This window comes from Anomaloglossus baeobatrachus, chromosome 11, assembly GCF_048569485.1.
Source record: "Anomaloglossus baeobatrachus isolate aAnoBae1 chromosome 11, aAnoBae1.hap1, whole genome shotgun sequence".
Taxonomy (NCBI): Eukaryota; Metazoa; Chordata; class Amphibia; order Anura; family Aromobatidae; genus Anomaloglossus; species Anomaloglossus baeobatrachus.
In genome coordinates this window covers 157,242,418-157,254,441 of record NC_134363.1, presented here as the reverse complement: position 1 = coordinate 157,254,441, position 12,024 = coordinate 157,242,418, and the positions used below count along the sequence as shown (strand labels likewise).

General features: G+C 46.8%; 1 protein-coding gene across 1 annotated transcript in view; it reads right to left on the bottom strand.

The window, feature by feature from the left end:
- The window catches only part of LOC142255891 (uncharacterized), a 117,166-nt gene that overhangs the window by 78,676 nt on the left and 26,466 nt on the right, over nt 1–12,024 (bottom strand). Inside the window, exons 3-5 of the mRNA XM_075327337.1 lie at nt 4,560–4,628; nt 915–1,040; nt 504–647 (exon numbers count right to left, since the gene is read on the bottom strand). Coding sequence (XP_075183452.1) covers nt 504–647; nt 915–1,040; nt 4,560–4,628 — 339 coding nt within the window. The remainder of the gene's footprint in view (nt 1–503; nt 648–914; nt 1,041–4,559; nt 4,629–12,024) is intronic.

Genomic DNA, 12,024 nt, shown 5'->3' with positions numbered 1-12,024 from the left:
AGACCCCTGCACTATGGGATGTGGGGAGGGAGGGCGGGGACTCCGGCACCATGTACCTGCCCAGCAGGGCGGCTACATGACGTCTCCTGTGATGCCCGTCAACAAGGTGAGCAAAAAGCTCCTGCCCTGTCATCGCGACATCACAGGAAGCAACAAAATCACAGTAGGAGCGGTCACATGACCACTCTGATTTGGGGGAGAGGGGCTGACAGGAGGGCAGGTAAGTAGTTACTATCTACTTACCTGTCCCAACGTAGCCCCATAGTGTAAAGACAAGAAAAAAGCAAAATAAGCTGAATAACCCCTTTAACTTCAATGGTGTCACAGTGTCTGCCATTTTATGGGACAAAATAGCAATGGATGTGGCATTATTTTTTGCAGTATCTGTGACTATGCCTCCTATGACAGACGTCACTATAGTCTTGTGTCCGGGGTCCCTGCCCTATATCCAGACAGCACTGGTCTACACTTCTTACCATGGTCATCCATAGTAATGTCCTTACCTGGCTCCTTTATGTATTCCCCGGGCTGACACTCTTTGTGTTCCAGACAGATATCACAGTCTTTGCTCAGACAAAAGTAACCGGCTGAGCATCCACAAATCGTTTTAGATGAAACCACGCACCGTTTTACTAGGAGAGTGACCTCTGAAAAGTAAAAAAAAAAAAAAAAAAAAGACAGTTATGACGTCAGCGGGAGGATGCCGTACATGACTCCCATTTACAGCTCCGATAATAACTGGCTACTCACTTGGGGTCCCACTGCTCAGACCCCCACTGATCCAGAGAACGGAGCTCTGAAATGCCGCTCCAAGCTTTTACATCTGGCCACGCGGCGCACTACGGCTGGACTTCGCGGCACAAGCGCAGTGGTAATACATTTTCTATAATTCGAGATACTTTTATTGCACTCACCCCTATCACATTCTTTACATTGGAAACACTCCTGGAGGCCGTTCGGATGATCCATATAGGTGGTGTTTGTACATATCACGCAGACGCTGATTAGCTCTCTAGTACAATGCGCTTTCACAAAGGATACTGAAAAAAAAAAAGAACCAAAGTCACAACCTGTAAACAGCAGAGTACAAATTCTATACAATGCGATCTTCAGAAAGCCATGAGTAACATTGGGAACGTAACGTGTTACATGATTTACAATGTTCTACAAATGCAGCTGGTTTTACACTCCAGAGCTGCATTCATACTGCTGGCTGCCACAGGAAACAGTTAGCGAGCTTATTGCTAGATATACCCCCCATTCTCATTTTAAAATACCAGGAGGTTTTATTATTCACAAACAAGGAATAAGTGCAACACCATATGGGAAAGATTCAATTCAGGCTATGAAGGGCCTATCCATAAATCCTTGGTAATGAACACTGGGTGAACATGCAAGGCTCCGCGGGCTCTTAAAGGAGTGAGACTATGTATATTGCACCGGAAACAGTTCTCTTCTGTTAGGCTGTGTGCACATGGTGTAGAAATTTCTGCAACTAAATACTCAATGTGTGCAATTCTAGCAAACTACAGCTGGTGTGCCAAGTCTTGCATGGTTCCACAGGATGCAATGTTTTTGGGAGAACACACTCCCCTTACTCTTTCATAGTTACTTAGGTGGAAAAAAATCCCCAGGTCCATCTAGTTTCCCCTTTCTCCACCAATTATATATTTTGTCATTAAGTAATTTATAACCGACAATGTTGTGTGTACTGAGAAAATCCTCCAGCCCTGATATAAAAGCTGTTATAGTATCTGCCATTACTACCTCTTGTGCTCGGCATTCCACAGTCTGACTGCTCTAACTGTAAAGAACCCTTTCCTATTTAGCTGTCTGAATCGCTTTTCTTCCACTCGCAGTGAGTGCCCCCTGGTCCTTAGTATTGTCTTTGGAAGGAATAAGTCATGTGCCAGTCCTTTATATTGACCACACATATATTTATACATATAAATGAGATCTCCTCTGAGACGTCTTTTTCTAAGCTAAACATATCTAACTTTTCCAACCTCTCATCATACGGGCGGCCTCCATTCCTTGCAATAATCTAGTTACCCGCCTTTGAACTGACTCTTAAGGGGGCTTTACACGGTAGCAATATCGCTAGCAATTTCTAGCGATATCAAGCGTGTAAGTACCCGCCCCCGTCGCGCATGCGATTGTTTGTGATCGCTGCCATAGCGAACATTATCGCTACGCAGCGTCACAGATACTTACCTGGTCGGCGTTGTCGCTGTGACTGCCGAACAATCCCTCCTTCAAGGGGGACGGCCGTTCGGCATCACAGCGACGTCACCGCAACGTCACTAAGCGGCCGGCCAATCAAAGCAGAGGGGCGGAGCTGAGCGTCATGTAAACATCCTGCCCACCTCTTCCTTCCGCATTGGGGCCGGCGGCAGGTAAGGAGATGTTCCTGGCTCCTGCGGTGTCACACATAGCGATGCGTGCTGCCGCATGAGCGATGAACCACAACGAAAAACAACCCTTACCGATTTTTGAGTTTGGGACGACCTCTCCATGGTGAACGATTTTCACCATTTTTGAGGTCGCCTAAGGTCGCTGGTAAGTATCACACGCTGCGATATTGTTAATGACGCCGGATGTGCGTCACTAACTATGTGACCCCGACGATAAAACATTAACGATATCGTAGCGTGTAAAGCCGCCTTAACTTCTGAATGTCCTTTGTATAATGTGGAGCCCAAAACTGGATCCCGTATTCCAGATGTGGCCTTACAAGTGATTTATAGAGGGGTAACAATACGTTCGGATCACGGGATCTAATCTCTCTTTTTATACACCCTAAAATCTTGTTTGCTTTAGCAGCTGCTGCCTGACATTGAGTGCTGCTGCTCAGCTTATTTGTAGTGAGAATACCCAAGTCCTTCTCCGGTTCTGTAGTCCTGAGTTTACTTCCATTTAATGTATACGCAGCTATAGGATTACTCCGTCCTAGGTGCATTACTCTACATTTATCAACATGAAATCTCATTTGCCAAGTATCTGCCCATTCTGACATCTTATCCAGATCTTTTTGTAATATTGTACTATCAAGGTCAGTTTTTAATATCCTACATAGTTTGGTGCCATCAGCAACGACTGACACTTTACTATCAATCCCATCCACAAGGTCATTAATAAAGAGATTAAAAAGAATCGGTCCTAGCACAGATCCCTGCCGTCCCCACTGCTCCCACTACAGAACCCTGCGGTCCCCAAAGCTCCCAGTACAAAACGCTGTTGTGTCCACTGCTCCCAGTACAGTTCCCTGCGGTCCCCACTGCTGACTATGGCCCATTTAGAGAATGTTCCATTTATGACTATTCTTTGTTTCCTGTCTTTTAGCCAATTCCTTACCCAGTTGCATATAGTTTCCCCTAGTCCTTGCTTCTGGAGCTTTAGTATAAGGCTATTATGTGGTACAGTATCAAATGCCTTTGCAAAGTCCAAATAAATCACATCAGCTGCATTACCAACATCCAGATTTGCACTTACCTCCTCATAGAACCCCAACATGTTGGTTAGACATGACTTACCGTATTTTTCGCTTTATAAGATGCACCGGATTATAAGACGCACCCCAAATTTAGACATAAAAAAAGGTAAAAAAATAAAAATGGGGTCTGTCTTATACTCCGGTATTCTCTTACCGGAGGGGGGCAGCAGTGGTGATGAAGTGGGGTCACAGGAGGCAGAGGTTGTGGCAGCGAGGTCCGTGGTGGCAGGTGCGGCGGGGTCCGTGGTGGCAGGTGCGGCGGGGTCCGTGGTGGCAGGTGCGGCGGGGTCTGCGGTGGCAGGTGCGGCGGGGTCTGCAGTGGCAGGTGCGGCGGGGTCTGCAGTGGCAGGTGCGGCGGGGTCCGCGGTGGCAGGAGCCGCGGCGGGTGAGTCGTGCAGCAGGCCGGTGCGGTGCGTGTCCCAGTATCCGCGGTCCCGGTTCAAATGATGGCGCCTGGAGCGGCGCATGCGCAGATGGAGCTCTTGGATGAAAATCCAAGAGCTCCATCTGCACACGCGCCCGCTCCCGGCGCCATCATTTGAAACTGGGACCGCGGACAAACTGGGTAACCTGCTGCACAGCCGCCCACTGCACAGAGTGGCAGCCAGCAGGAGGCCCGCACACCATGCGTGCAAGTGGCCGGGTACCTGTGGCTGCGTGCGGGCGGCAGTCGGGTGCCTGTGCCTGCTTGCGGGCGGCAGCTGGGTGCCTGTGTGAGGGTGAGCCTCCCGCACACAGACACCCGGCTGCCGCCCGCACGCAGCCACAGGTACCCGGCCGCTTGCTCGCAGCCACAGGCACCCGATCGCCGCACAGATAGGACCCTCAGCTACAGCTATATTAGGATTTTAAGACGCACCCCTCATTTTCCTCCCAAATTTTTGGGAGGAATAGTGCGTCTTATAATCCGAAAAATACGGTATCTTTCATGAATCCATGCTGTCAGTTATTATATTATTTTCTGCAATATATTTTTACATGTCATCCCTTAAAATGCCCTTAAAAACTTTGCACACTACTGATGTCAGACTTTCTGGCCGGTAGTTGCCTGGATCCACCCTCTTACCTTTCTTAAATATCGGTACCACATCAGCAATCCTCCAATCCTGAGGCATCAATCCTGTTACAAGCGAGTCTAAGAAGAGAATATACAGCGGTCTGTCAATTACTGAGCTCAATTCCCTCAATATTCGTGGATGAACGCAATCTGGTCCAGGGGATTTGTCAATGTTTAATTTACTCAAATGCAGGTGTACTTCTTTTTGTGTTCAATTAATTATATCAAGTGGTGAACTTTGATTTTTAACTATTGGAATGATCCCTGGAACAGTCAGTTTCTTGGTAAACACAGATGAGAAGTGCCTGTTTAATATCTCAGTCTTTGCTTTGTCCTCTATAATTCAATTATATATATTTTTTTTTTTTTTAAACCAATTTTTTGTTTATTTTCTTGCAATGGTAAAATAGGGTACAGGATGAAGAAAATAAGGGTCAACAAATCAAAATAGCACATAACAGTCTCTACAATTTATCAACCAAACATCTGTCACTGTCATCAAATTTGCTCCTTCCCGTTCTTCGTCAGTGTATATTACCGTTATTCAATCTCCGCTACCCCCCTTCAGCCTTCCTTCATAACTTGTTACAAACATTACTTATAAACACTATCCCTCCCATCCCCCCTCCCCTCTCCATGCGACATGACCTAGACTTTAGTCAACTATACTTTCAGCTCGCACAGGGACCCTGACAGATCTTCCTTCATGTACCATTCCGTAGACACAAATGTGGACATTATTTGTATTGTTTCTTCTCTAGAACATATAACGCTTATGAACTTTCTCCATTTACTAAAAAATGTTGCTGTCATCCTTTCTTTACATCTCTCCACCATCACCTTCTCCAACATGAGCGTTTTTTTCAATTGATTAACCAGTTCTTCTTTTGTTGGTATTTCCTTCACCAGCCACTTCTGAAGAATAGTTTTACTTATCATTGCTATATCATGGAAAAGATTCGGTAACTTGTCTCCCTCTTTCTCTCCCTCCTCCGGATGCTGATAGTGAAATAACCAGACCATTGGATCCATCTCTACATTGCTATTACAGATTTTCCTCACTACCTCCTGGACTTGCTTCCAAAATCTTTCAATCCTCTCGCACTGCCAAATCCCATGATATAGCTCTGTTTTTTTCCGTACCACAATTTGGACAACTCATCATCTTATCTGGATGTCTAGCATTCAATATATTAAATCCATAGATAGCTCTATGTATGATCCTGAATTGGGTATCTCTTAAGTTCTTATTCACAATCTTCTTTCTCATCACCATCCAACCATTCAAAATCTTCTCCTCCACCTCTTGATCTCCCAACTGCCTTGCCCACCCTTCCAACATTCTTCCTGATATGTTAGGGACTAACACTTCTCTCATATTTCCATAAAGACTTGATATATTTGTGGCATGGATGTCCCTTAATATGATCGCATCCATCTGATTTGCTTCATATTTGTTAGTTATGTTGTGTAGTTTCTTTATTATCCCTTGTTTCACCTGTTCAAACTGGAGAGTCTGGAATGGGCGCAAGTCATACTTTGCTCTCAACTCCTCGCACGTCATCCATCTCCGTTCTGTATCATGCATCAGGTTTTTTAGAGTTCTAATCCCTTTTCCTCTCCACTCTTTAAAGAGATAATTTTCCCTACCCTGTGGAAAGTCAGGACAAGCCCATATATTAAGGAATTTGGAGATGTTCCAGGCTAACCAGAACGTTTTCCTAACCACCTTCCAAGTCATCACTGTGTCTCTACAAATCAGTGAGTGTTTAATATTGGGCGGCAAATTTGGAATGGAGGTATGTAGGATTGAACTCAGGTCCCAAGGCTTACAAAATTCTGCCTCTATATCCCAGTCAGAATATCTACTTGTTCGTCTAATCCAATCGACTACATGTCTCAAGATACAGGCCAGATTGTACACCCTGGTGTTTGCAAGTCTGATCCCTCCTTTTTCCGTTGACATTAACTTTTTGGCACTAATCCTCAGCCTATATCCCTTCCACAAAAAAACGTGAGAATGCTTTTGTCAATCTGTTCACATCCGAGTGTTTAAGAAGCAATGGGATTGTCTGCATTGGATAGAGAAGCTTGGAAAAGCTCATCATTTTTATTAGATGATTTCTTCCGAGAAGAGTCAACGGCAAATTTGCCCAACCTTGCAGTTAACGTTCAATTTTCTCGATCAAAGGGGAATAATTTAATGAATATATGGTCTTTGTATCCCTCCCAACCTGTACTCCCAAGTATTTAATTGTATTTCTAGCTATTGGAATGCCACATAATGCACCCCTCTCCCCCTCCGCTCTCTTTCCGTCCAAGAAGAGAATTTCACATTTGTTTTTGTTAAGTCTAAACCTCGCTAACCTCCCAAACTCCTCAATTTGTTCTATGACTCTACTCAATTGCGTTTTAGGTTTGCTCATGAACAGGATTATATCGTCAGCAAATAAGGCTGAGTGCAATGACTTCCTCCCTACCTTGATCCCTTCAAACCACCCCCCTCATTCAAACGTCTAGCCAGTGGTTCAATAGCCAAGTTAAACAATAGTGGTGACATCGGGCATCCTTGCCTGGTTCCCTTCATCAAAGGAAATGTTTTTTGACAGAAATCCCGGGGTACTCACTCTTGCCTGAGGATTTGCATAAAGGATCCTCACAAAATTCCTAAAAGCTCCGTGTAGGCCCAGAATTCAATTATATTTTAAGGGGCCAATACCATCCTTTGTTTTCCTTTTGGCATTAATGTATTTATAAAACTTTTTGTGATTTATTTTAATATCTTTGGCGATTTTTGTTTCAGTAGCTAATTTTGCTAACAATTTTTTTTTTACATTTCCTATTGATATCTTTATACTCCTGCAATGCTATTTCTGTATTCTCAGCCTTCAAGATTTTAAACGCCCTTTGTTTTTGTTTTATTATACTTTGTACAGTCTTATTTATCCATAGTGGTTTCTTTTTATTCCTGGACATTTTATTACCAGAGGGTATAAGTTTTTTACAGGACTCTAGGAGTATATCCTTAAACTTTCCCCATTTATGTTCGGTATCCCCAGTTACCATGACTTTGTCCCAATCTACACATTTAGGCTCTAACCTTAATTTGTTGAAATCAGCTTTCCTAAAATTCCAGGTTTTACCTATTCCCCTTTGAAATGTTCTATTGAATATTACGTTGAAGCTTACCATATTATGATCGCTGGTGCCCAAGTGCTCCCGGTAACGGCTACAAAGGGTATACATAATAGGGACTCTATAGTTAAAGGAAATGTATCGTCAGAAAAAAAAAAAATTAAATACCTGAAAAAATGTAAAGTAATATTATTTTAATGTTTTGTTTAAATATTATTTTCTTTTTTTAATTGAGCAAAATGTAAAAAAAAAATTAAAAAGTTTAATATTTTCTACTGTTTCCACTGTTAAACACTAGGGGGAGCAGCTTCTGAAATCCTACAGAAATCCCACTGTAGGAAAAAGCTCACGTTACAGCTTGCAGTAAAGTGGGCGGAGTCTGCTCTCCTGTGTGTGATGTCGCCTCCCCCCTCCCAATCTGAGTGTTTACAAAGGATAATTGACATGTAGGGACACAATGCAGAGCCATTTTGTTGGTGACCAGAAATGTCTAAAGTGTCACCAAGGACAGCAGGAGTATCACACAGGACAGGATTAGATACACGGCTCTGCAGACAGTATCACACAGGACAGGATTAGATACACGGCTCTGCAGACAGTATCACACAGGAGAGGATTAGATACACGGCTCAGCAGACAGTATCACACAGGAGAGGATTAGACACACGGCTCAGCAGACCGCATCACCCAGGACAGGATTAGATACACGGCTCAGCAGACCGCATCACCCAGGACAGGATTAGATACACGGCCGTGACCGCATCACCCAGGACAGGATTAGATACACGGCCGTGCACACAGCATCACGCAGGACAGGATTAGATACACGGCCGTGAAGACCGCATCACCCAGGACAGGATTATATACACAGCCGTGCACACAGCATCACCCAGGTCAGGATTAGATACAGGGCCATGCACACAGCATCACCCAGGACAGGATTAGATACACGGCCGTGCAGACCGCATCACCCAGGACAGGATTAGATACACGGCCGTGCACACAGCATCACACAGGAGAGGATTAGATACACGGCCTTGCACACAGCATCACCCAGGACAGGATTAGATACACAGCTCAGAAGACAGTATCACCCAGGACAGGATTAGATACACAGCATCACCCAGGACAGGATTAGATACTGTCTGATGAGCTGTGTATCTAATCCTGTCCTGGGTGATGCTGCCTGCTGAGCTGTGTATCAGCCAAGAGAGGATTAGATACACGGCTGAGCAGATAGTATCAAACAGGAGAGGATAATACACAGCCGTGCAGACAGCATCAGCGGCGGTACTCGCATGCAGTGGGGCACGGGCACACACATACACAGCAGCGGCGAGCAGAGCGGTGGCTGGGGAGAGCGGAGGGGGGAAGTGTCATCGGAGACGGTAACGGCGGGGGGAGGGGCGGCGGTAGCAGTAACGGGGGCTGGGGAGAGCGGAGGGAGGAAGTGTCATCGGAGACGGTAACGGCGGGGGGAGGGGCGGCGGTAGCAGTAACGTGGGCTGGGGAGAGCGGAGGGATGGGGTGTCAGCGGAGACAGTAACAGCGAGGGGGAGGGGCGGCACTAGCGGGGGCTGAGGAGAGCGAAGGGATGGGGTGTCAGCGGAGACGGTAACAGCGAGGGGGAGGGGCGGCACTAGCGGGGGCTGAGGAGAGCGAAGGGATGGGGTGTCAGCGGAGACGGGAACGGCGAGGGGCGGCACTAGCGGTAGCAGTAGCGGGGACTGGGGAGAGCGGAGGGAGGCGGTGTCATCGGGGGCAGGGGAGGGGAAGCGGCCTGTACTCACACATCCCGGCGGTTGACAGGGGTGAAGTGGAGCAAACAGCATACGCTGTGAGCTCCACGATGATGGCGCTGAACTCCTCCCTCTGCTGTGATCTGGACAGCCCAGGGGGCGCGTCCAGGTCACAGCATACGCCCACTGTAACGTTACACATAGGGTCGGATAGCGACCACTATTCTCTATGCACAGGGGCTGCCATAAAGGAGTGTGTAACTGTCGTTACACACACAGCAAATCCAACATGGCCCCCAGTGCATACAGTAAAATTAGAATAACAGAAAAAGTAAATAAGCTACGATTTTCATTTTGTATTAGAAATACTTGATTTCAAAATCACTATTTTTAATACAAAAATAAAAAAACGCGATACTGTCCCTTTAAGCGGACAGATGACCCTGTCTGTCCGCCTAACTATAAAGTCCCCTACCACCAACATCTGTCTGGGCTTTGCTGCACTCCTATTTCCCTCCTTCCTACAGCAGTTGTTTTCCTGGTTGCTAGGAGCAACATCCTGCTGTAGTGACCCTAGTCCTGACCCTTCATTCCTAATATCAGCCAAACAGGCATATTTACTAGGTTGTGCCAGATCAGGACTAGGCTCCCTGACACTTTTCCCCCTACCTCTTCTTCTAACTGTTACCCAGCTACCTACCTCTGGGTCCTGATCTTCCCCACCTCTACCCCTCCTCCATATCACTGGCCCCAGCCAGAGAAAGCTCAGTGAGCTCTAAACTCCTCTCCAGGTTTGCAATGCTCCTGAGTGTTGCAAGCTGCATATTTAGATCAGTTACCTGGGGTTCCAAATATGCAACATACTTGCATCGAGTGCAGACATATTAACCCTCGAATGGCTGCTTAAGGCATGCATACATCTGACAAGATACACACCTGGTAGCATTGTGCATGGAGCACCTATTAAATGGGGAAAACAGTACAGATAAAATTAGAAAAACAAAGAAAAAACAATGGGAAACTAATAAGGATAACTTCAAACTATGCTCTTGTGCCCAACTATGATACTGTGCTTAAACTATGGACTTACCTGCACCGTTGGACTTCCCTGCAGAACCTCCCACGCTCAGTGACCCTCGCTTGCTTTGGCAGGAATATGTAGCTCAGGAACATGTTACCCATGAATCAGCTAGACTGCTTTAAATACATTAGTGACCAAAAGTTTTTTGCTTCTTTTTGTTTTTTTTTTAAAGTGTGATTACTTCTACGTGGTTGTTGTGATGTCATTTTCCTGGTGATGATTTCAAGGTGCGTGAAGTTGTCATCATGCAAGACCTTAAAAAGGAACCTGTCAGGTGCAATATGCACCCAGGACCATGAGCAGCTCTGCGGTGCATATTGCTAATCCCTTCCTAACCATCCCTGTTTACACTAGTATAGATACACTTGCCTATATAATATTTCAGGGGTCTCTCTTATTTTGATAACTGTCCTACTCTAATCTAATTTTAAAGCACAATGTTTGGGTCACCAAAGACTTATATAGGGTTCGGCGTCTGGACAAATGTTCAGGTTCAAATCCGTTCCAGAATATTTAAAAACCTGAAAATCTGGGTTTGCCCATCTCTAGTAATAACATATAAAAACCTAAAAATTCTTCTTTTCTCATTTCAGGACACAAGCCGGTCCCTAGGGATACCGAGTGTGCACACTTGATGTACCAGAGGCCGCACCTATAGATGCTTATGTACCGCCCCGCGGCCTCGGCTGCGACCGCCGAGCTGCTCGGATCTGTGCTCGTTCTGCGGGTGGTGGCTCGAGCCTTTCACGGACCCGGGGGTCACTTTGCTCTGTAAGGGAGGCTGGTGCTGCACGCGGGGGATGCGGGAATTTCAGGTGTCGGGGTGATTGCTCGTGACGCCACCCACGGGTCGTGGTGATGGTGGACACCACCGCTGCGATAGAGGTGAGGGACTCCCAGGAGCGGTGTCAGGGCGCAGCTTTTGATGTTAACCCCTCCGTGGGTAGGGGAGGTGTGTCCCAGGGCCCGATCGCAGGGAGCTGGTGCAGGGCGCAGCGCTGTGGTGCGGTGCCAGATGGCGCTGTTGTACTCACGATTAAGGCACACAGAGTCACTGGTAAACCAAATGTGGTGATAGACGGGAGGCTCGCAGCCAGCTGCAGTTCACTAGACGGGTTGGCAGAGTCCCCCTTTCTCCTGCACCTAAGTGTAAGTGGACCACGGTGCCTAAGCACGGGTGGTCCGCTCCCCGGCGGGTATGTCGAAGGAGCTCCTTTGCCCGCAGGCGCTGGCCCTGGCCCTTATATCTCTGGCCTCTGGCGGTGGCTACCATCCGATCGGGTTGGGCTGTTGCCGTCAATCGGGACTTTGGTGGGAAAGAACCCCGGGAGGTCCAGATCCTCAATCAGCTAATTCGACTATGGTGGTGGCCTACAGCCTAGTCAGGGTCTGAGTACCCTTCCTGGTGCTCCGGTATACTGTTGGCTCCCCGGTTCGGTCCGGCGGGCTCCAACCCTGTCCCGGTCCCTACGGTTCCACCGGTAGTGTTCCCGGTCTCCTGCAGGCGGCCCCTGCCGTC